Source organism: Myotis nattereri, assembly GCF_964212035.1.
Source record: "Myotis nattereri genome assembly, chromosome: 1".
Lineage (NCBI taxonomy): Eukaryota > Metazoa > Chordata > Mammalia > Chiroptera > Vespertilionidae > Myotis > Myotis nattereri.
The window spans coordinates 22,666,420-22,692,454 of record NC_138075.1 but is presented as its reverse complement, the minus strand read 5'-3'; the positions used below and the strand labels follow the sequence as shown (position 1 = coordinate 22,692,454).

Sequence of the window (26,035 nt, the reverse complement as noted above, 5' to 3'; positions counted from 1 at the left end):
AACAGGGCTGCTGCACTCAGCCGCCGAAGTGAAAAGCATGTGTCCTGGTTCCTCCGGCTGCCACACTGTCCTCAGCAGATTTCCTGGCCTCCTACCGAGACCACCAGTCAGCAGTCAGGTGGGCTCTCGGCGATGTCGCCGAGGAGCTGTGTACCGTGTGCGAGGATTTCTCTTTCCCACTGAACATCTGGGCTTATCCTAGCCTGTCTGTGCCAAACTCCGTTGGCCCTCACTCATTTGTTCTGGGCCTCTGCCACTCTCGTCTCGTAGTTGAGAAAAGCATGACCTTAAAATCTGGTCTCAAAAGTTCCTTTGTAGGATTTATCTATTTCCTGCTCTGGAGGCTTTTGCACACCAGAAATATTAGTTGCCATAGCAAAAGCCATACTTTTGCACTAACTGATAAGTATGTTCTTCTGAGCCTCCAAGGCAGAAAAACTTTTCTACATGAATACGAAGACTCTTGTGAAGATTCACTATTTTTCCTGTCCGTTCCCCAAGGAAGTTGTTTAAAAAGTTCAAAGATACATACGTGTGTAGGAAACCTGACCTTTCTATTATTGTTTGAGTTTCCCTTGTGGAAATAATGAGAAAATAAATAGGACTCTCCATTTCTAATTCTTTTAAAAGAAAAAATCTCATGTACTGTTCTAGAAGGAATCTTTATCCAGTGACTATATGGTTCATGGGCTTTATTTTTCTTAGCCATCCTACTAGAAGGATCCTCAAAGCCACTTTGAGAGAGGCAAGTACACGTTTGCTAGGCTTGCCATTCTGCCTCATAACGGTATGCTGTTTTGGATTTCTATAGCAAAGTGCAGGCCCGAATAGCATTCTCTGCCTATCTCCAGCATGTCCAAATCCGCCTGATGAAAGACAGCGGAGGTCAAACGTTCAGTGCCAGTTGGGCTGCCAAGGAAGATGAACAGATGGTGAGGCTCTTCGGTTGGAACTTTTTACTTTCCCTTTTCCTTTTCTTTCTCTCTCCCCTCCCTTTTTTTTTCTGTTAGGGTGAAGAGCAATATATTCTTTTGGTCAATGAATTATTTCAGATCTGGTGTATAGATTTCTCTTACTTTAATGTGAAGTAAGTCTTTGTTCTGGGGCCATATTCATCATACTTAGGGGTTGAGGGCATCAGTTTCTTTCATTTCGAAATGGAAATTGACTGCTGAGTAGATGTCAGGTCCTGTGCAAAGCCCTTGAAAAGAATAACAATTAGAATCTTTTCTCAAGGAAGTTTATGTTTTATTAACTCTTTGAGGGAGTCTCTATCCTCCCATTTTATAGATGAGGAAGCAAAGACCTAGAGACAGGAGGTAACTTGCCTGTTGCCTGTCCCACAGCTTGTATGTGGTAAACTGGAACGGGAACCCGGATGTTATCATTGTACACTATTTGCTCTTCCATTGTTTCCATGAGTCATAAGGCATTTATTTTTCTGTCCTCAGGTGTCAAGTTAGCTCTTTGAAAGTTAATGCTTTATCATAGGCCTTCTGAGATTATAAACTCCATTTTAACATTTCTTCTTTACTGGTTGTACCTTTATAAAATTCTTAGATTACTGGAAACAAACTTATGTAATAATTTTTACTGTGATTCAGTCATTTGAACATGCCTAGAATTTAATATTCTAGCAAGGTTTTTCCTTTTGGATCAGAATGAACTTAAGTTTCTTTGGCAAAGTCAGTGTTTATGGAAGAAGCTACAGCCCTTCCGTAGCCATTTTAACCACAGGGATCTGTCAACAAAAAAGAGAGGGACCTTTAAGTCTTAGAAAGTTGCATCCTTTGTCCAGCTCACTTGTGTCCCTACTGTAATTTCCAGTTCTCCACATTCAAGAGGCATACAATATGCCCAGCGTATTATAAAAACATGATGGCTGTCTCAGAAAACAACTTGTGAATTTAAAGTAGCCACTGCAACCCAGAGATAAAACCCTGTGTGTTGTGAATAATCTCTCAGCCATCAGTGGAAAATGTTAGCTCTGCTCTTTCCAAGTGGAAAATTGAAACTGCCTTTTTGAGAGTCAGTTTGTCTGCTCCACTGTGAAAAAATAATGTTTTAATATAACAGCTTAAACCACCCTATAGTACAGGGAGCAGAGTAGAGCTATGAAATCCAACCCTCTAGCTATGAGGCTATTTCTTTATACTGGAATAAATTGGCATCAAAGGACAATGAACCAAAATCAAATAGAAAAAAACCAAAACCAAGAAGAAGAAAAAAAATAGCTCAGAAGAGAATAACCACTCAACTGTTGGCTTGGAATTCACACAGCATTTCTATTTAGGATCATCACTGCAAAATTTAATACCAGTTCTGTGCATTTATTTTTAAAAATATATCTAGGAAGCAAACCCTGACCCCTGCCCTGAGGATTGTGCGGTGGTCTTGTTTATGAAGAAGGTAGGTGTAGAATTGTCTCTCTGGTCCAGGTTAGGGTTAGAGGTTCTTTATCACATAACTCACAGAAGGCACATCAGTATACGGTTCCAACATCTGTCATTTAAGGCAATTTTATTGTGTTTGGCAGAGGAGGGGAGGAACAGCAATCTTTAAGGCGTGTGGCCTTGCAAATCTTTCTTTGCAGCGTCTATGATGTTATGAATGATCTGATTGGTGTGTATTCAGATTTCAGAATCCTTTCTTCCATTCAAGTGAGATGCATTCTTTCTTCCCCTGAATGACCCTCCACTGAGCGCTGCTTGCCAGTCTGTAATTCTAAAGACTCCCTTATCCTTGGGACAGAAAAAAACACATCACCTTTCAAGCCTAGTAAGGGTTCTTTCTTTCCCTCTGTTCCCTTTCCTTCTGTTCCCCTTTTTCTACTGAAAGTGTGATTTTGATATTATCTCATACTGTTTCCATCTAAGGCCATGTCTTGGTCATGGTTCTTTCCATCTCTAGCCTCTTGGAAGCTCTGGGCATGGGTCTCTTTCCTCCCTCAACGTCCATGACACTATTTTCTCTTGGGTTTCTTTCGACATTTATGATGTTTCTACCATGGGGCTGTGTGTGTGATCTGGGTAGTTTTTGTTTTGTTTTTCTGATTCTCCCCCCCCCCCCCCCTTATCTCTAAGCATGACTATTTCTGTATTCTTCCTCTACCTTCTCACCTTTGATATTTTCATCTGCTCTCATGGTTTTGTTTCCACAACTTATCTTTGAATGCCACTTTCCCTAAATAGCTTTCTCTGATCACCCTATTAGAAGTGAAATCTGCACTTTAAATGGTTATAACACTATTTGTATATGAATTATGGTAGTTTTACAGCTATTGCTTTATTGCACAATTATCGATATTGATTTTCCAATTGCCAGCTTATTAAGAGAAGAGAATGCATTTCCTTTGTTTTATGTCTTTCTGTATCCTTCCTACACCTAACATGTTTGCTCTAGGTCTTATTTGTTGAAATGTATAGTTTGCTTTTTTCCACTTCTCTGTTGTATAATCCCTTGATAGCTTGTTTTCTCTTGCTTAGCACAATCCCTGCTTTCCCTCCACAATGACTCTTAATTCATAGGAGCTAGTGGTTCGTTTCCTCAAGCGAGCATCAGGTAACCTCCAGCACTCACTGAGGATGGTGTTACCCAGCCGACGATTGGCACTTCTGGAACGCAGGAGAATCCTGGCCCATCAGCTGGGTGACTTTATCATTGTGTACAACAAGGTAGGTGTTTGTCTGTTAGTCTTTGCTTTAGATTGCTGCGCGCTGTCAGAAACAGTCTAGAAGCCTCTGTCCCCCTGGGTGGCGAAGTCCTTCTCTTCTCTAGCCTCATTTTCCCGCGTGTGACTGCTACAGGGAGCAGGGCCTCGTTCCTTAACCCAGTTGGGCGGAAAGGCTACTAACTTATTACTTCTGAGGGCCCCAGTGGCCATAGGTAACGCTTATCACAAGGCATATTCCTTTCGAGCACTGTTGTACCTGAGACCACTCCTGGGCTGTGTGAATTTGCATTGTCCGATGGTGCCTGTAGACAGTGGTGAATTGACTATTTGAGAGCTAATTTGAACTGTATATTTAGTATAATATTTAGTATAATTACAGTCTTCTTTCCCGAGAGAGTTATACTTTGTTCCCTAGAACATTTAACCAGTGGCATCATTTTACAGTGAAGCCCAGGCAATACATTATTTGGTTAGATTACTTCATAAAGCATCTTTTATCCAAGGGTCTCAGAATGCTTTAGAAATATATTTTTTTGCTTATAAAACATATGGTCATTTTACAAAAGGAAAAGCTGAGGCCTGAAAAACGAAATGGCTTTTTAAAAGATGCGTGGAGTGATTGGTGGAGTTAACATAACTGAATCCATAGCCCACGATTTTTTCCAGATCTGTTCAGAATTTTGGTATGTCTTGTGTAAATGAAGGATTTATTCAGTTTGGGTGCTGGTTGGTATAGGAGTATCTTCCAAGACCTATCTTTTTTCTCCCTAATTGTAACAAAATGCAGTCTCTGTTGTCATGTTGTTGAAGCTATAAGTATGGCCATAGACATTAGTAAAATCCTATTAAAAGCCCTTTTCTCAGTGGGCTCTGTGAATAGAAATGTTTCATGAAATAATGGCAGAAAGCAATGTATCATATCGATGGGTGGCAGAAGTCCATAGAGGAATTAAATGTCTTTACTAAGCTGTGAAACCAGATGATGAAATGTGCATTTATCGGAAGTCGGTTTTATCTTGTTGTTTTTCTGTGGGGGTTGGGGACTGGGTAGGAAACAGACCAGATGGCTGAAAAGAAATCGAAGAAGAAACTTGAGGAAGAAGAGGAAGATGGGGTGAATGCGGAAAATTTTCAGGAGTTCATTAAACAAGCAAGGTAGAAGACATTTTTGAAGAATTAAAACTCTTGTTCCATCTTCCATATGCCCCATTGAATTCCCAATATTCCCTTGTTCCTAACATATGGATGTGAGTAAAATCACTCTTAGAAGGAAAAAAAGAGTTTCTTAGACTTGGCCTCTCCATAGCTCAGCCAGTTATGTTGCTGTTGTCATGGTTTAGTTTATCATAACACTGCTGCTGGTTATCTGGGCTGTATTTCTAGACAGCCTTCAAAGTACACATCACTCAAAGTGCTGAGAGAGCCCTTTGGAAAATTGAAGTTAGAGGCTTCTAGTGTTTACTGGATCTGAATTTATCCCTGGCCTACTGATGCAGAGAGATGACCAAATTTTGCCTACATTGAGTGGGTTAAGGAATTGGCAATTTCTCAGCACTGTGAGGGTTACGCCTAATTTATATAAAATAGAACAAGCCCTTCATGCTTAGGGTTAGTCTTTAGGGATTGAAAATTTTAGCATTTGGCTCTCTATCTTGATATAAATTAGCAGGCCATTTTGTCCATTTACAGTGTGTTTCCAAAGGAGGAGGTAGCAAAGGTATTTATATTATGTATGATTTGTACTTAAAGGCCTTTGTCTAAAACAAAACAGACTTCTACACAACCACTTAAATAAAAGATAAAACATCTGTATAACTCCATTAATTAGTTTCAACCATCAAAGTCACAGTGGAGAGAAAAGCAGTAGAAAAATCAACTCTCGGTTGATTTGTGAAGTTAAATCAGGTTGTGGTTTATCAGTCACCAGCATGGTATGATCTGTGTTTAATGCCTGTGTAGACCTAATCATAGCCTCAATATCATGTGCTTAAACATACAGCAAACACATCATTTTTTAGGAGTTCATAATCCTGTAGTTATTTTGTTGACATTCTTGGGTCTTGAGTAATATGATTGATAAAGCAGGTATAGAAACAAAGCAAGAAACAGTTTGTCACGTCAACATTATAAAAATAGAGAAGAAACAAATACTAGATTATGTTCACAAAATGTTTCTTTTAAAATAAAAAGGTTAATTTCTAGTTCCTCCTAGAGATCTTAAAAATCCCTAAAATATAAAAAAGAAAAGAAAAAACAACTTTTAAAGAAGTGATGTATATTCCACTACTTGACCTAACTTGGGAGTCAAAATGGGTTATATATACTATTAGCTGGGATATAGATTTGGAGGTAAACTATATTTATCACTGATTGTGGACTAAATGCTGATTGTGGGAATAGGTGCTAGTGTCAGTTCCTTTATTACGCTTGGGTGGTACATGGATGCCTTTGTCAGGGTTGTTGAATTCAAACACCTGCAGGAGTCAGGCGGGGGAACATAAATTGGGAAGTGGGCAGAGGCTAAGATAAGCGGTATAAAGCAAGCCTGTATTCTGACCAACCTTAACCGTTCCCTGTCAGTAACCTGTGAAGGCCAAATAAAACACTGACAGGCAGAGGCAGCCTACGCCCTAGGTCTTTGGTAGTTACTTAAGCGTTTATCTTGTGCCACTTCAGAGACCTTAGGGTTCACCCTGAAATGCATAGATGCCATTTCCTAGGTTGTCATTACAGTGTGTGCTAAAGACGGGATATAGGTTCTTTGTGAGAATGCAGGACTATTTTGCTCATTTGAAGGCTTCTTATCTGGAACATAGCCAGGCTCCAGGGGAAAAATGCAAAAAAGCCATTGAGAGGCTGCTGTAGATGTTACAGAATCCATGTATAACACATGGACTGGAAGAATCATAAGGGCTTTCATCTATTTCCTTATACTTTTATTTTGTGGGTATTCACAAGGTGCATATAATTTCAATATTTGAAGTGACCTAGAGAACATCTAGTTCGTCCTCCTTCATTGTATAGATGGTCAGGGAACTCTTCCAAGGTTACAGTGGCGGGTCCCCTTTGTGCTGACATAGACCAATGTCAGTGGCTCTTTTAGTGAGTATACCTCAATTATCCAGAAGTGGGGTGGGCAGACCGTAAAGGGCCAGAGAAGAAATACTTCAGATTTGGAGGGCTGCATGGAGTCTTTATAAAGCATGTTCTTTAAAAATATAAAAACCATGCTTAATTGGGAGCCATACAGAAACAGGCTGCTGGTCAGGTGGATCCCTGATCTGGAACAGTCTATAGTTGGTAGATCCCTGATCCAGAACATGGCTGTCCAATAGAACTTTCTGTGTTGTAGTTACTTGAAATATGGCTAGTGTAACTAAGGAAAAGAATCTTTAAATTTATTCATTCTAACTCTTTAAATTTAAATAATCACTTATAAGGTAGTGGCTACCATATTGGACAATGCAGATCTAGAAAATTCACTGTGGAAGGAATAAAGCTTGAAATTTTTAGATTGCTTTACTTATATTGTATTTAACCATCTATTAGTCAGGAGTGTTCAGTTTGTCTTTTCATTTTCCCATTCTCCAGCTTACTCCATTTTTATAATAAAATCTGGTGGGAAGATTTTCCAGAACAGCTTCCAGTTCTGACCATCCTTTCTTTCCTCATTGCAGTGAGGCTGAACTGGAGGAGGTGTTGACTTTTTATACCCAAAAAAACAAGTCTGCAAGCGTCTTCCTGGGGACTCACTCCAAAGGCTCTAAAAACAGCAACAGTTACTCTGATAGTGGAGCAAAGGGCGGTAAGTATGTTGGTTAATTCATGAAAAATAAGAAGAACAAGTGGAAAAATAAGAGATCTGCAAAGGAGAGCCAAGAATAATGTGCTGTCTAAGCAATGGTAGACGCCACGGTGGTGATATGTTACAGTGCCAGATGGGGGAGATGGAGGCATTACATTACATTTTTGTGCTAAAGGCAGAAGAGGGACAGGAACTGGTTTTTTTATGATAATTAACAGCAGAGAGCTTTTCAAGACAAATTAGTAGCCAACATTTAGTGAGAGATCCTATTAATCTGCTGGACATGATCTTCTTTTTTTACTTCCAAAAATCATATGGAGTAGGTGCTATTTTAAAACTTCTTTACAGATGAGAAAACGGAAGCCAAAAGAGACTGAGTAACTTGCTCAAGGATGCCCATCGCCTTGCTGTGGGGCAGGAGTTTGAGCCTTTGCCTGCCTGACTCAAAGCATGTGCTGCTCTTAATCTGTTTCTCTGCTTCTCCTAATGATACCTCATTTTTGTTACATTTTTTGCTTCCTCTAGCGCAGCGGTTCTCAACCTGTGGGTCGCGACCCCCTTGGCGGTCAACGACCCTTTCACAGGGGTCGCCTAAGACCATCCTGCATATCAGATATTTACATTACGATTCATAACAGTAGCAACATTACAGTTATGAAGTAGCAACGAAAATAATTTTATGGTTGGGTCACAACATGAGGAACTGTATTTAAAGGGCCAGAAGGTTGAGAACCACTGCTCTAGCTCATCACCATTGGTATTAGGGGTAGGAGAATTCTTTGTTGTGTAGGACTGTTCCATACCTCGTGGGATGTTTAATATCCTTAATTCCATTCACTAAATTCCATTAAATTTTTTCAGTCATTGTAGTAACCCAGAATGTTTCCACATGTTTCTAAAAGTTTTCAATGTTAGCGAACTCCATGATTGGGGATTTTGGAATTGATGTGGACCAAAGTATCTAGGTCACGTCACATGATAAAAAAAAAAATAGCAGTGATATTCTGTTATAAACAGAGTTCTGTGCTTTAAATGTAAGATTCATTTAAAATTTAGATGAAAATAAAATAAAATTTAGTTGAAAGTGTAAGATATAGTACTCAATAAACTAATTTTGTCAAGGAGTTAAATGGCAGATTCAAAGGTGGAGTTTTTTCCTGTTCTTTAGGCTACGGTAGTCTAATATGGCAATGGCCAGGATAATTGGCCGTTTAAAATGTGAGTTTGTTTTCCCCAGAAAAGCAGTGTTAATGTTTTAAAAAAATTTTAGGTTCTGAGGCTAGTCCATAAAAGCCTATTTAGCTCACTGTATCACTGAATTATTCTATTACTAGACATTCTTCTGAGTTCAGTTCTCTTCTTGAGCTTCTTAACTTACCTAAGTCCTGAAGCTAGTTTATTCATCTGTTCATTCACTCCTTCTAAATATTTTTATTGAGCATCTATTATGTGTCAGACATTGTGATAGTTGTAGGTATGCAATGACCAGAACTGTCATAGTCCTTCACTTTATGTAACATTTATTGTCTTTGGGTGAAGTTGGAGGAATATATACAGGAAGAAGGTTGGTAGAAGTGTTGGGGAAGGGAGGCTCGGAAGTTCTCATATTGAGGTTGGGGTAGAGAAAAGTGTGTTAACCCAAGTAGGTGAGGGCCTAGATTGCAATTCAGAATACAACTTCTCCCCTGGCAGTAATGGGGAAACCCTAACAAAATGTGCTGGCAGCATTATACCTATTTGTATAAATGGGTCCTTGGGAATTCTGGAGTTTGTGTGTTAAGGACTACCTTTATATAAGAAGATCTATACCTTTCTATACCTGTCAAGAGTAATCAGAGGATGCCCTAGCCGGTTCGGTTCAGTGGTTAGAGAGTGTTGGCTCATGGACTGAAGGGTGGCTAGTTGATATTCTGGTCAAGGTCTCATAGCTTGGTCAGGGCACATAATCAATCGGAGGGGGAAATCTTGGGTGAGGATTAGCAAGAAAAAAAAAAAAGAAGAAGAAGAAGAAGAACCACCACCACCAGAGGGGCAAAAGGAAGGCCTCAACCAAGGAAACAGCATTATGACATTTGTTAATTTCTGGACTCATTTCAAACATGAGCACACAAATGTGTGATAGTATGACCATGGCTGATGGAGAGGAGAATTCATATGTCCTAATTCTTTCATTCTGAAAGATGATCTGTAAAATGACCTTTCTTAAGTTTTTCTATGAGCCTAGCCCTTGAGAAAGATTATGGAATATTCCCCTAAGTATATGAATAGTTCTGGCTGTCCTTTTTCAGAATTCTGTGGCAGAAAAAAACCCCAAACTAATTTGAGTGGAAATTTATTTTATTAGAATTTTTATTTTGTTGTTGAATATACTGATCAACCTATCTCAAGTAAACTCACTTAGCTCATTGAAGTAAAGCCGAGGAGTTTAAGATACAGAGCTATTGGAATATCTAAGTGTCCGGCCAGCAAATATCGGGGCTGTTCTTTCTGTCTCTTGGTGGTTGCCCTGCTCCATACAAATTATGACCTCTTTGTTCCAGAGGGTACCACCGGCCTGCTTGGTCTCTTGTTCCCATAGTCTGAGTTCTTGGCAGAGGCATCTGACTGTCCTTATTTTCTTTTCCAAGCATGTCCTAGCTTGCTGGCAGTCCATGGATGGCTGTCTGGGATTTAAATGTCTTTCCCTGGTTCCGTTAGCAGGAGCTGGGCTTGGGGGTCATTGGGAATCATTTGGTTGGTTGCCCACTCTAGAGAGAAGTGGGTCTGGCCATCCTTGGAAAAGTGTGGTTGAGATAGGATTGGTTCCTAGGGTTGGTTTATAGTTGTTTTATATTGTTGTAAACAAAATTGTATGTACTGACGCCCTAGCATTAGTAGGAGAGCCTAAAGTCAGTATTTTGGTCAGCATTTATCTTTTATTTCAGATCATCCTGAGACAATGGAAGATGTGAAAATAAAGCAGCCCAAACAGCAACAGGCAACAGAAATTCACTCTGATAAATTATCTCGTGAGTGACTTCAGACTACATCGCCTTGCTGCTCACTGATAGATCCATAAAAGGGAAAAAGTCCTCAGATATTAAATGATCTGAGAGCAGGAGACATTACCCCAAAGAAGTTCCTTTTCTTTGTTGTTCTTTCCCTCAGAATTTCCTCTATAATCTACTGAGAACCTGTTTTCCTTCCAAGGAATTTCTCACTTTAGTGTTTAGAAATTCTGAGCACTTTTCTAGAAGGTTGAAAAGCAGAAGAAAGGTGTTAGCTGTCACTACCAGAAACTTTGTCTGATGCCCTAACATTTGTAAAACTTCTGCACTGGTTAATGGAGCTAGTCCCAACTCCAGCTTTGAGAAAGAACTGAAAGCAAACTCTTTCTGTTGCCAGGTTATCTCCGCAGGCAAAATTTATTAAATTCATGATGAGTACTCACTAAAGTCGTTATTTTTCATGATTTCTGTTTCATGATAAGATTATGTTGATGCTTAAATATGTTTACTTCATGCTTTATTGTGATTATATGCCAGTTTTTCTTAAAATGATCTATTTTTTTGTTTTGTCTTGTTTTTGTTTTACTAGGACTTACCACTTCAGCAGAAAAAGAGACTAAATTCGTCTTTACCAATCCTTCCTCTGCTTCTTTTTCTGGTCCTGCTGCTAATCTTCTGCAGAAAGTTCCCAACACCCATTTGTCATCTATTATTACAACCTCTGACCTCGCACCAGGGCCTGGTCACCAAGCTTCTTTATCTCAGATTCCTCCAGCCATCCCCAGCATGCCTCACCAGCCAACAGTGTTGCTGAACACAGTCCCTGACAGTGCTTCTCCCTCCATTCATCCTGGGACACAGAACGTACTAAGCCCCGCTGGCCAGCCACGCTGTCGATCAGGCAGTTACACCATTGGCCCCTTTTCCTCTTTCCAGAGTGCTGCACACATCTATAGCCAGAAACTGTCTCGTCCCTCTTCAGCAAAGGCAGGTGAGTGGGAAAATGAAAGGCAGCCTGCAGTGCCGGCTCCTCCCAGCCCCAGTAAGAAGAGAATGTCGTCCTTTCCCTTTGCCTTTTTGTTGTTGTTGAAAGGTAAAGGACGTGCTGTAGTGTTCTGATATAACTAAGGACGAGTCTTGCGTTTGGTCCAGTGGCATTCATTCACTGATACAAAATAAAACAGAATTTCTTTTAGGTGCGGGGATAAAGAAATGAATAAGACAGGGCTTCTATTTAGTAGGAGCTTACAGTCTAGTTAAAAGATTTCCCTGCCAGGCCAGTGTGGCTCAGTGGTTGAGCATCCACCCATGAACTGCGAGGTCACGATTCAGCTCCTGGTCAGGACGCATGCCCGGGTTGTGGGCTCAGTCTCCAGTAGGGGGGGTGCAGGAGGCAGCCGATCAATGCTTTTCACCATTGATGTTTCTGTCTATCTCCCTTTCTCTTCCATCATGAAATAAAATATATATATACATATATATGTGTTATATATACACATACATATATATATACACACACACACACACACACACACACACATATATGTGAGATTTCCCATCATAGATAATAATCAGATCTATGAGTGTGCTATGTGCATTCTTTCTGATTCAAATAGTTATTCCTGACATCAGACAAATTAGTATTATTTTATTTTTTAATGTATTTAAAGTCAAGTATGACCTGAATAAATAACCAAAGAATTCTTAAGATAGGATATCTAATTGTATTGTATTTTTTATTTTATTTTTATTGTTGACATTATTACAGCTGTCTAGGGTATCTAATTTTATTTATTTATTTACTTACTTTAGGGTATCTACTTTTAAATGAAGTAGACCCATTTTATCATTCAAGTTTTCCTCTTTTTTTTTAGTTTTTTTTTTTTTTAAATATATTTTATTGATTTTCCACAGAGAGGAAGGGAGAGAGATAGAGAGTTAGAAACATCGATGAGAGAGAAACATCGATCAGCTGCCTCCTGCACACCTCCTACTGGGGATGTGCCCGCAACCCATGTACATGCCCTTGACCGGAATCGAACTTGGGACCTTTCAGTCCACAGGCCGACGCTCTATCCACCGAGCCAAACCGGTTTTGGCTAGTTTTTTTTTTTTAATATATATTTTTAATTGATTTTTAGATAGAGAGTAAAGCAGAGGGATAGACAAAGAGAAACATGCCCCCTACTGGGGAAGGAACCCGTAACCCAAGCATGTGCCCTGACCAGGAATCAAACCAGCAACCTTTCAATGCATGGGACAGCGCCCAACCAAATGAATCATACAATTGGTGGTTTCTGTGAATGGCTTCTTTCACTTACCATAATCTTTTCATGGCTCATCCATATTGTAGTATGTGTTGGTATTTCATTTCTTTTTATGGTTGAATAATATCCCATGGGATAGATGTACCACATTTTTTATCTATTTATTTCACTTTTTGGCTATTATGAATAATGCTTCTATGAACATTCATGTACAAATTTTTGTGTGGACCTATGTTTCCAGTTCTGTTGGATGTAAGCTTAGGTGTAGAATTGCTGAGTTACATGGTAACTTTATAGTTCCTCTTTTTGAGGAACTTCCGGCCTGTTTCCAAAGGGACTATACCATTTTACCATCAGCAGTGTGTGAAGGTTTCAATTTCTCCACATCCTTGCCAACACTTATTATGTCTGTATTTTTTATTTTATCCATCCTGGTAGGTTTGAGGTAGTGTCTTTATTTGTGTGGTCATCATTTGCATTTCCCTAGTGACTAATGATGTTGAGCATCTTTGCATGTGCGTAGTGGTCATCTATATATCTTCTTTGGGTAAGTGTTTATTGAAATACTTTGCCCATTTTAAAATTGGGATATTGTCTTTTTGTTGAGTTGTAAGTGTTCTTTATATATTTTCAGGTACAAGTCCTTTGTCAGATACTTTATTCACAAAGATTTTCTCATATTCTGTTGGCTGTGTTTTCATTTCCTTTGAAGCATAAAAGTTTTAAATTTTAATGAACTCTAATTTACATACTTTCTCTTTTCTTACTTGTGTTTTTGGTATCATAGCTGAAAAACTATTGCCTAACCCAAGGTTACAAAGATTTATACAGGGTGGGGCAAAAATAGGTTTATAGTTGTGAGTACATGAAATACAGCTTATTCTTGTAATATTATTTATTAATTATTTTCCATACTAACAACTGTAAACCTACTTTTGCCCCACCCTGTATATATGTTTCTCTAAGAGTTTTATATATAGGCTGTTACATGTAGGTCTTTTATCCATTTTGAGTTCATTTTTATGCATGATATGGTATAAGAGTCTGACTTCATTTTTTTTGCATGTGGATATTCAGTTGTCCCTTTCCATTTGTTGAAAGAGTATTATTTCCATGTTGAATTGTTTTGGCAGTCCTAGCAAAAATCCTTTACTCAAAAATGTAAGGGTTTATTTCTGGATTTTTAGTTCTATTCCACTGATATATACATCTGTCCTTATGCCAGTACCACATTGTCTGTAGCATTGTAGTAAATTTGAAATCACCAAGGATGGTTCTTCCAATTTTTTTCTTTTTTATATCGCTTAGGCTATTTTTGGATCTCTTGCACTTTCATATAAACTTTAGGATAACCTTGTCAGTTTTTGTAAAACCATACAGATGGGATTTTGATAGGTATTGAATTTAATCTGTAGATTAGTTTGGGGAAAATCTTAACATCAGTCAGTTTTTAAATGCTTTAGTGTTATCCACGTTACCGTAAGTGACAGCTAAACTACGTTTTGTAAATAGCCAATCTGTTTCCTTTTTGTTTGTTTGTTTTGTTAATCCTCACTGAGGGTATTTTCCCTATTACTTTTTTTTTTAGAGAGAGAGTGGAAAGGAGGGACAGGGGAGAGAGAGGAGAGAAACGTTGATGTAAGAGAGACACATTGGTTAGTTGCCTCCCATACAAGGATTGAACCTTAATCAGGAATTGAACCCGAGGCCCTTCAGTGCACGGGCTGACAATCTAACCACTGAGCACACCAGCCAGGGCACCAATCTGTTTCTTAATCAGTATCTGATTTCAAATGAAACGAATATAAATATGTGGCTTGAATTAGAAATATTAAGTGGGTTATTTTAATAAGTCATAAATATGAATATGTGTCTCCACTAATTCTACATGATTATTATTATGATTTAATCTTCTAAAATCAGTAATAATAATAATAATAATAATAATGTTCTGATTTGAACTTTTTTCTCTCATGTGAGAAATTCAGTAATGTCAGTGTCTCCAATACTCTGTGTTATCATCAACACTTGTTTTTTCACCCTCTTTTTTTTATTTTTCTCAGGTATAGGGAACAGAAGAAGCTCTAGTCAGTTCAAAAAAGTTTTCTGATTTCTATTGTGATTTCTTCTTTTACCCATGGATTGATTATATTTATTATTTAGTTTTTATATGATTGGCATTCTCTACTTTTCCTAATTGGCTTTTTACTTTTTCCCACTGTAGTCAAGAACATACTCTGAATGGCTTAAATAGTATTAAGCAACAATATATAGTCAGCAACAATACAGTAGACAGCAATAATAGCCTGTAAATGATGCGAGTCAAATTTTTCTGTGGTTATTGAGTAGTTTGGGAATGAGATTAATATATTATTAAACTTTAGACTTTTTATTTTTAAAATTTATTTTAATTACAGTTGATATACAATATTATATTAATTTCAGGTGTACAACATAGTGATTCAACATTTATATATCTTGCAAAGTGATCACAATGCTACTCCTCGGCATATACACAAGAGTTCTTCCACATATGCACCAGGAGATGTATGAGGGTGTATGCCGCACCGTCTATAATAGCAATGAGCTTGAAACAACTAGGATATCTAATGGGGGAATAGAAAAAGAACTTGTAGTGTACTTGCAAAATGGAATACCAAGCAGCAGATAAAATTAATAAATTTTAGCTATACTTAGAAAGGATGAATCTTGGGCGTATGGTAATGAATAACAAAAGCAAGTCCAAGGAAACCACTACAGTAAGGTTTACATTTTTGTAGAACTCAAAAACAAGCAAAATTAACTGGTGTTGAGTATGTATACACACAAATGCATACATAAATACATAATATAAAGTTACATTTTTTAAAAGGAAGGGAATACATGATAAAGGGAGGCAAGGGATCAGGACCACCTGGGTTGATGCACATTTATTGGTGATGTGGCCTGAGTTGATAATAAGTTCACAGGTGTTCACTATAATATGCTGTATGGGTTATACATCTGTTATAAATAATATTTTATATGTATCCCATAATAAACATGAGAATATTTAGATTTTTAAAAGCAATGACACCAAATCATATATACAGAATGGTCACAGTTATAGAAGCATTAGTATGACAGAAAGAAAACACATTACAGTGTTTCTGCTTTTTGGATATTTAATTTTTTTTCAGTAAGATGTGTGTCTTTTAGTATAGAAAAAAATATGAACCTTGATCTTATATTAAAGAATTTCTTTCTTGCCAGAATTTCAGTGTTCAAAACTAATAGGACTCTGATCTCAGAGCTTTGTTGGAAGGATTGTGGATGACTTGACAGTGGATGCCATAGACTATGGCAAGTACAGTCACACAAGAAAAAAAAAGAATTATAATCATGCATTTCTAGGCTACATTTTTGTTCAGATTAGTAAATTCTAGGATTGGTTATTTCCACTACACAGGATAAAATTCTTTCTCATCAAGCTATCATAGAGAGCAAAAACACATTAATAAATGCATGTAACAATTTGGCAGGAGGAAGAATTTTTAGGATGTAGTAAGGATTTCTTTTTATTTTTGTGAGCATTGGAAGATAGTGTCTTCTCCTTATGTTGTCAGTAAAGTAATCTGGCTGAGGTTTCTCTGTCACCATCTTGTTTTAATTTTATTTTTACATGAGTAAAAACTTTTTTTTTTTTTTAGCAGGTTCAGGCCATGCAAATAAGCAGCATTCAGGAGTAGCTAAAATGCAAAAGGAGGGAGAAGATGTTTCTTCATATACCAGGCGGTACAACCAAAGCATGGTTACAGCTGAACTTCAGCGGCTAGCCGAGAAGCAGGCAGCGAGGCAGTACTCGCCCTCCACTCACATCAGCCTCCTCACCCAGCAGGTATGCACAGTTTGGGGTGCCAGAGGGCTCTTCGGAGCTGACATGGGAGTAATGACAGGGTACTCTGTCCTTGCTGATTTCTATATACTGATGCCAGTTGAATGAGTATTAGCTGGTTTTGAACTAGAGTTCTTCAACTGAAAGAAAATGAGTTTCTGTTACACTTATTGCAAAGTCAAGTTGCAACTGCTGTTGATGTGCTTATTTCATGGATCTTTAAAAATAACTTTTATAGGATCTTTTAAAATAACTTTTTAATTTGGTAACATTTTCTAGTGAATTCTAGTCTTATAAATCTTTTTACCAGAATGCCATAACATTACCTTTACTTTTCTTTTTTATTGTACCGTCCTTGATCTTGTGATCTCAGGATGTTTTTTGGGTACTGACTGATTAATGAAGTATTTCAGTACACCCTTCTCCAACACATTATTCTCCCCATTTCACAGGTGGGGAAAACTGATGCTGAAAGAAATGATATATTTAAGGTCATCTGGAAAGCTGGCTGGGTGGAAATAGATACCAGGATTTTGGCTTTTAAGTTAGGTAGATAATAACAAGCTTACAACACAATGAGATTAGGTGAAACTTTCAAGAACTTTGGGATTCTTTTTTTCCCTCCTCGCTGTGGTATTTAACTGAAAGTAGAAGCCATATCTTCTCCTTTTCCTTAAAGCAAAATGGCATCAAAGTCCTCCAAAAAAAAAATGATCATAACTTAACCCCACAGTTATATTTTCCTCTATCTCTGTTGTGTCAAATTCCTTAAATTGTGGCAACTCTGTAATGATATCAAGTCTAGAAAACGTGAAGCTGTACTGTAAGTACATATTCAATGTAGGCAACACACTGCTCCCTGGTGGTGCCCTACTTCTCTGTTTAAAATTTAGGACCAAAATGAAAGGTAAGCTTTAGCTGTTCTTCAGCGTTATCCCAGTATGGGAGAAAGTAATTGGTTTTCTTTTTCAAATCTCTGATAGTTTGAAGGAAGGAAGAGGGAGAGACCCAATGTGAAGCAGAAAGCAAAGACTCTTATAATGGCAATGTTGAGAATTGAAGGGAGTTAGATAGTTAGATTTTAGTGATAGAACAGCGGGAAGAGGGAATAGAATATCACACCCATAGTAGAGTGGGAAGGAGTTTTGAAATGTGAAGTGGCTATGAGGAAGGGAGAAAGGGGCCAGTGATCTGCTACACATCTTTTCATTGGCTCATTGACTATAATGTTTCCAATTTATAAATGAGCAGCTAGAAGCATCAAAGCATTAAAATTTTTTCTTTGCAACTGTAGTAAAGAAACATAGCCAAGCCCTAACTGGTTTGGCTCAGTGGATGGAGCGTCGACCTGCAGACTCAAGGGTCCCAGGTTCGATTCTGGTCAAGGGCATGTACCTTAGTTGTAGGCACATCCCCAGTAGGGAGTGTGCAGGAGGCAGCTGATCGATGTTTCTCTCTCATCGATGTTTCTAACTCTCTATACCTCTCCCTTCCTCTCTGTAAAAAAATCAATAAAATACATTTTTTTTAAAAACATAGCCAATATTGGTATTTGCATATTTTCCACTTGTGTCATTTGGTGGATTGCAAACCTTGCAGAATGACAGGATCCTGATCTTGTGGGAATCTTAGGTGAGGGTATTATAATTGGAAAGTTGTCTTTCATCAGTCCATCTTTCTCAGCCAAGAAGAATTTCAGTGCCAATGAATTTAAAAGTCCATCAGACTCCTCTTCGTAGGGCTCTGAACTTGCCAATAGATGTCAGTCTTAGCGTTCAGAGTCTTGGGAACAGTCTGGTTAGTGCTTGGAGCAGTGCTGAGGGAGGTGCTGTAGTGTCTAATGAGCAGGGTGGAGTAGTGGGAAGAGAGTTGAGTTGGCCATCTAAAGACCTGCCTTCTGTCACTGACTAGCTGTGTGATTTTGGAAAATTCACTCAACTTCTCTCAACCTCGGGTTCTTTATTTGTTGGGGAAAATAGAACAGCACCATTTTCTGGAAAATCATTTTATATTGTCCACAGTTTCAATTATTTAGCCCATTAAAGTTTTTCGTGGCAGTCCTGGCTGGGTGGCTCAGTTGGTTGGAGTGTTGTCCTGTACACCAAAAAGTTATGGGTATGATTCCCGGTCAGGGCACATACCGGATTCAATCCCCAGTCAGGGCAGGAGGCAACCAATGTTTCTTTCTCACATTGATGTTTCTCTCTCTCTTTCTCTCTCCCTCTTTCTCTCAAATCAATAAACATTTCCTTGGGTGAGGATAAAAAAATGTTTTTAGTGGCATTCTCCATAAAATTTTTTTATTCAGATGTGTTTTTTTAATTTATTCATTCAAAAACATTTTATTAAGCTCTTAAGAGTGTTCCAGGCTTGGACACCAATCTGTGGGGATGATAGAAGACAGTCCTCAGCATGAACTAACTCCCATTCTGGTTAGTGGTGTTGTAGGACAGGGAGCCAGCAGGGCCAGCTAGGATGGAAGCTGGATGAGAAGACAAGGGCTGATTCACGGAGAGCTTTGAATGCTCCTTGCAGGAACTCACTCTTCATTTCAAAGTTGACTGGGAGCCATAGAGACCATTAGCTGGATCCCTCAGGCAGCTGGGAGGAGGATGGATGAGGCATTGTCACCCCTTTCTCTCCTGCTCACCGGTGAAGATTCAGAGGAAGAGTAAACTAGCCAGAAGTGAAGAAGCAAAGTACGCTGACAACCCAGAAACTTGGAGTTACCCAGAATTTACATTAAAGGCTAGATTCTTAGGAATCCGTATACAAACAGAACCTTGTCATTGCTTTTACTACTGCTGCTATGCCTAGAACACATGAGAATATCAAACTTGCCTGACCACAGGAGTAGCCACAGTGGCCACTTCAGAAATATTTGTGCCAGCTCAAGTATACTTGAAGTTGGAAGAGATACATGTTCTTTTGTTTTGTTTTTGTTAATCCTTCCCGAAAGATATTTTTCATTGGTTTTTAGAGAGAGTGGAAGGGAGGGGGAGAGACAGAAAGAGAGAATCAACGTGAGAGAGATATATCAATTGGTGGCCTCCCATATGTGCCCTGATCACAGCCAGGGATCAAGCCTGCAACGGAGGTATGTGCCCTTGGGAGGTACATGCCCTTGACCAGAATTGAACCTGGGGCCCTTCAGTCAGCTGGCCAATGCGCTGTCCACTGAGCCAAACCAGCTAGGACAAGATACATATTCTTTTTAAAAAATATTTTATTGATTTTTTACAGAGAGAAAGGGAGAGGGATAGAGAGTTAGAAACATCGATCAGCTGTACCTCCTACACCTCCTACTGGGGATGTGCCGCAACCAAGCTACCTGCCCTTGACTGGAATCGAACCTGGAGCCTTTCAGTCCGCAGGCCGACGCTCTATCCACTGAGCCAAACCAGTTAGGGCAAAATACATATTCTTAACGTACGCTTATTCAACAAATACCTTCCAAGTCTGAACAGAAGGCAGATCCCATTTAGGTCTTTCCCTTGTCATGTGAGAGGCTGGTTATTTGGGGAGGATGGGAGCCTCTGGAAAGCAGTGTGTACTCCCTGAAAGCAAGGTTTTCCACAAGCATCTTTCCCCTGTGGTGGGGGAGCGCTGCAGTAGCTGGCAGGGTGCTGGGGTGGAGCGGGGTGTGAGGTCTCACTATCTCTGCCTCACTCAGTGCTGGGAGAGGTGCTCTTTACAACTGCAGCGCTCTGCACAGACGCAGCCCCCGTGGTCACTGCCCTGAGTGCACAGAAGAATGTGGCAAATCAGCCCAGCTCTGTGGTGAGGAGGGAGGCAGGGAATCGGAGGGAGCAGTGGCCCTCTCTGTGCGGCGCGTGTGAGATTTCAGGACCCAGCTATCATTAGGAGCAGCTCCAGCTCTTCCCGCCTGGGAGTTTAATCAAAGGGATAACAGCAGACCACCCAGGCGAGGGCTCCGTCAGTCTCTGTTCCCCAGCCAGCCAGTGCCCGGGATGTGGCCAGGCCTCCTGGAAATGTGCTGACAGATACATAGGAGGGAGGAGACACGTTTTGCTTCTCACATTTTTCATTTCGATGGAGAGTAGAAAAGAAAATCATTTAATTTCATTTTTTGCTCCTTGCCCTAATACTTCCCTGCCTAGTCCTAGAGAAGGATATATGCTTAGGAATAGAATGTTTATATGCTTAGGTATGGAATGCTTGGTTCACACCAGTCCTCATTCACTCTCACTCATTCATATGCACTGAAAGAATTCACAAAGGAATTTATTTTTTCATTTCTTTTGCTGTAGCAGCTACCATTGTTGTCTTGCTGATTTATTCATGGTCCACAGTAGACCTTGAGTGAATCTCGATTTCACAAATTCCAATTTGAAAGTGAGATTGGCAGAGAGGAGCTAAATGTTTGACCTGGTTACAAATGTCCTTTAGGATCGATGAGGGTGACACTCAGTTTACCACCAGCAGGGGCCTTTGGCTCCCAAACTTCCTTCCTTCCTCCTCAGCTCATCTGGACACACTTGAGTGCCTGTACATTGTGTTTGGATTTTGTGGTTGGCTAAGCCTAACTCCTTTGGTTCTATATGCTTTCTGGTACTTCTTTGTATCATATGCGTTACTCTTCATTCCTAGAAACGAAAAAGCAGACACCCTTGAGTCAGTGAGACCTTGGACAAGTTACTTACCCTCCTTGTGCCTTGACTTCCTTCTTGGGAAGATAGAATCATTTTAGTATCAGGACAGTCCCTTCCAGGATCCCTGTGCCTCTGCTCTGAGACCTAGTTCCCATTGATCTCATCTAATTCCTTACGTCTTCTGTGTCTCTCAAGGCTTTAAGCCCCCAATTTTTCTTAATTCCTTGGCCTACTGCATGGTCTTTTGTTCTAAAATAACTTTTCTTTTGCTCTCCACCCCCTCAAGCTCTTGTCATCCCTGAACTGCCAAATTTCTTTTGAAGGAACACCCCCTTGCTGCCCTCAGTCCTCCCCGACCCCTTACTCCTGCAGTCTCACTTCATCTCTGACCATTTTGTCCAACTCTCTCTCACTGGTCACTGATGACCTTGAAATTGCCAGCTTCGGTCACCTGTCTTTAATTCTCATTCTCCTTTAGCGTGTGGCACTATGATTGATCACCTCCTACCTGAAACTTCCCTTAGCATCTTCACCCCTTTAATAATTCCTTTGAGAGCTCTTTCCTTCCTGCTGGAAAGATTGCGTTTTCTACGTGTTTTTAAGCCACTGGTATATGGACCTCAGTTATGAGAACAGGCACTGGGGAATCTCTGGGTCAACAGCAGAGTCTCTGGTGGAAGAGGTGGGTGATGCCTGGGCATCCTCCAGTTATCTCTGAATTCCAGGCACAGCGGAACTTTTTCCTCTCTCTGTAGTGTCTCTTCTCATAGCTCCACCTGGTTCTGTTCCGTGGATTTCTCCCAAATATGTATCTTTTAGTTTAAACCTCTTTGCTGAGTGCCAGGTCTAAATTTCCAGCTGCCTGCTAGATTCTTCCACCTAACTGTATTATCAGCGTTAAAATATTCAACATATTTTTAAAATATTCAAAAATATTTAAAGATCTAAAACGTACTCTTGTCCCTTTTTTCCTCTCTATGTTAGTCGACATTACGATTTCTCTAGAAATTTAGGTAAGGAGCTTTGATTTATCATTGTCTCTCTTTGCTTCCTTATTCTCTCTAAACGTCCAGGCAGGTTGCCATATCTTGTTGATTCTGACTTTAGAATGTCTGATATTTATCTTCTCTGTTTCACTTTTATATCTACTGTCCTGCTTAAGGCCTTAATTATCTCTCAACTGGACAGCTGCAATTACCTCCTAAATGGCCTCCCAGCCAGCCTCTCTCTTAGTCACCCTAGTCTTTGCTCTAAAGGAATCTTTCTAAATCATAAGTCTGATAATAGTACTCCTCTGCTCAAGAATCTCGAGGGGCTTCCTGTGATCTATAATGTGAAGCCCAAGCTATTAAATGTTATTCAAAGCCTTAATTTAGAATCTGGCTCCAGGCTACTCCTCTAGTCTGTCTCTTTCCCATCACACATTCTTTTGTGAAGTTCAATCAGAATTTCTCTTGGTCTCTGTGCCTCACTGTATGCTATCTTCTCAAGGGAAATGTTCCCCAGTCACCATGTCTAATCTTAGACATCCGTCCAGGCTCAGCATAGATGCCACTTCACTCATATGCGTGCCATTTCGCTCAGCCACTGTGTATGTCCAGATAGCTCTCTCCCTTAATAGTCAGCCAGCTCTTTGAGGGCAGTCTCCTTTGCTGCCTCAGAACCCGACTCAAGGATGGTACTCAATGAATGTGGTGATTTTACAGGAATGTAACTTATTTGATTGAGTAGGGGGACCATGTCCATTTTTTCACCAGTTTTCCCCCCACCTGGATGTAGAAGTACTTAGTACATTTTAAAAAATAAATAATTGAATCTTGCCCAGCTGGTGTGGCTCAGTGGTTGAGCATGGACCTACGAACCTGGAAGTCATGGTTTGATTCTCAGTCACAGCACATGCCTAGGTTGCAGGCTAATTCCCCAGATTGGGGCATGTGGGAGGCAACTGATCAATGATTCTCTCTTATCATTCCTTTCTCTCTCCTTTCCTCTCTCTGAAATCAATAAAAATGTATTTTTAAAAATAAAGTAGTGAATCTTGAAGAAGACCTTGCTGCCCCAGCTAGAAGTCTTCTGTCCATTTTCTATACTCCTTTAGCCCTTCATTCATCACTCTCTATAACAAATCTATTATACTTATTATACATCTCTTCTTTCCTGTTGAGTTATAAACTACACTAGAGGTCCGGTGCACAAAAATTTGTGCACTCAGGAGGGTCCCTCAGGCCGGCCTGTGCCCTCTCGCAGTCTGGGACCCCTCAGGAAATGACCACTTTCTGGCTTAGGCCCGCTTCCCAGGGTATTGGGCCTAAGCTGTCAGTCAGACATCCCTCTGGCAGCCCAGGAGCCCTCAAGGGATGTCCACTTGACAGCGGGGAGCAGGCCTAGCTGCAGTCAGACATCCTTAGTGCTGCTGAGGAGGCGGGAGAGGCTCCCACCACCACCGTTGTACTGGCAGCCGGCAGCCTGGCTTGTGGCTGAGCAGAGCTCCCCATGTGGGAGCACACTGACCACCAGGGGGCAGCTCCTGCATTGAGTATCTGCCCCCTGGTGGTCAGTGTGTTTCATAGTGACCAGTGATTCCCAGTCACTCTGCTGTTAGGGTCAATTTGCATATTACCCTTTTATTATATAGGATAGAGGCCTGGTGCACAGGTGGGGGCCGGCTGGTTTGCCCTGAAGGGTGTCCCAGATCAGGGTGGGGGTCCCACTGGGGTGCCTGGCCAGCCTGGGTGAGGGACTGAGGGCCGTTTTCAGACTGGCCACATCCCCTTCAGGGTGGGAATCCCTGCTAGGGGTGCCTGGACAGCCTGGGTGAGGGGCTGAGGGCTGTTTTCAGACTGACCACATCCCCTTCAGAGTGGGGGTCCCCGCTGGGGTGCCTGGCCAGCCTGAGTGGGTGGCTGATGGCTGTTTGCAGGCTGGCCACAGCCCCTTCAGGGTGGGGGTACACACTGGGGTGCCTGGCCAGCCTGGGTGAGGGGCTGATGGCTGTTTGCAGGTTGGCCTCAGCCCCTTCAGGGTGGGGGTCCCCCCTGGGGTGCCTGGCCAGCCTGGGTGAGGGGCTGATGGCTGTTTACAGGCTGCCCACAGCCCCTTCAGGGTGGGGGTACACACTGGGGTTCCTGGCCAGCCTAGGTGAGGGGCTGATGGCTGTTTGTAGGCTGGCCAAGCCCCCCAGTGGGGACCCTCACCCCATGAAGGTATGGCCATCCTGGGTGAGGAGCTGATGGCTGTTTGCAGGCTGGCCACAGCCTCCAGCCACCCAAGCTCTCAGTGGAGGCTGGCTGGAAGCAGGTATCTGGGATTTATTTAGCTTCTATAATTGAAACTTTGTTGCCTTTTGTGGATGCCACAGCTGGCCAGAGCAGGTGGGAAGCTTGGCTTCCTCCATCGCTGGGGCAACCAAGCCTCTTGCTTGCTTCAGCTCTGTGGCTGCTGGCCGCCATCTTGGTTGGGTTAATTTGCATACAGTTGCTCTGATTGGCTGGTGGGCATGGCTTGGGCATAGGGAAGGTACAGTCAATTAGCATCTTTGTCTTTTATTAGTGTAGATGGCAATTCATCTGATGGCAATTCTTTCTAACCTTCTCCTAGCACTTGGTAGGTACTTAACACATGCAAGCTAAATTGAAAAGAATTTTTCTGTATTTTGTCGGGTTTTATATTTTTTTAAATGATTGCTCTCCATTTTAAAAATTGATGAGACCATACCTGCCCTTCATAAAAAAGCAGCTGACATTAGTTGAATGTCTACTTTAGTTATAGGCACTGTGCCAAGCACTTCGTAAGTATTCTCTCTTAAACTGTATGAGGTACATATTTTTTTTTTACAGATGAAGAAATTAGAAGCTTAGAGATTAAGTGACTGCTATGGTCACAAAATGGAAAGTGACTGATCCAGACTCAAATCCAGGTCTGTCTGACTCCCTGCTCTTTCCCTTTGTGCGTTTCTGCCTCTTCCTGTTTGAATAAGGACTCTCATCAGACTAAAATGACTGAGCTTAGCACTGAGAGCCTGTGGTTCCTGTGACATTACCCTGACTTGTGGCCATGTCAGTGCTTGAGCCTGCAGAGAGGACAGTATGAATGCAAATTTAGACAAATTCGTATTCATGTCAGTCCAAATGCTTCTTAACCTTTCTGGAGTCAGAGATCCCTTTGAGAACTGAATGAAAACTGTATTCTTTCTCCTGAAAAAAATGTACACTCAAACTTAGAAATTTGCATTAATTTCAAATGGTTTATAGAAATTCTCCCAACTAGGTTCCTATTGGTGCCCAATAAACCCAGGGTCTGCAAAGAACCTCTCAAAACTTTTAGGTCAGATATGGCTATTAATATTAATGATTTGGCCCAAAATGATTGTTCCAAATTTATAGTCATCCTTGCTTCACACATCTTACCTAATAATAGACAAACATGTAAATTGACCATCCCTCTGCTACACTCACCAGCCAATCAGGAGTGTATGCAAATTAACCCAACAAAGATGGTGGTTAATTTGCATACGCAGGCGCAGAGTGAAGACTGAAGGCTCTGGCCAGAGCAGCGAAGACGGAAGGCTGAAGAGGCTTCACTTCTCCACTGCAGCCGGAGTGAAGGCCTGGGTTCCGGGTGCCGGAGGAAAACCAGTGCCGGCAGCCAGGGGAAGGAAGGCCTATTGCATGAATCTTTTCGTGCAACGGGCCTCTAGTTTTATATATTTAGTGATATGTTCCCCACCGGGCTGTCTTCAGTGCTCAAAAGAATGCCACTCACAGAGTAGGTGTCTGATAAATATTTGTTGAATTAATGAAATAATCTTTTGAAACCT

At 40.7% G+C, this 26,035-nt stretch overlaps 1 protein-coding gene across 1 annotated transcript in view; it reads left to right on the top strand.

Moving 5' to 3' along the window:
- The window catches only part of TTLL5 (tubulin tyrosine ligase like 5), a 256,896-nt gene that overhangs the window by 106,724 nt on the left and 124,137 nt on the right, over positions 1-26,035 (top strand). Inside the window, exons 23-29 of the mRNA XM_081104716.1 lie at positions 812-932; positions 3,528-3,674; positions 4,725-4,828; positions 7,351-7,478; positions 10,403-10,486; positions 11,055-11,456; positions 16,422-16,609. Of these exons, the coding sequence (XP_080960842.1) occupies positions 812-932; positions 3,528-3,674; positions 4,725-4,828; positions 7,351-7,478; positions 10,403-10,486; positions 11,055-11,456; positions 16,422-16,609 (1,174 nt within the window). The remainder of the gene's footprint in view (positions 1-811; positions 933-3,527; positions 3,675-4,724; positions 4,829-7,350; positions 7,479-10,402; positions 10,487-11,054; positions 11,457-16,421; positions 16,610-26,035) is intronic.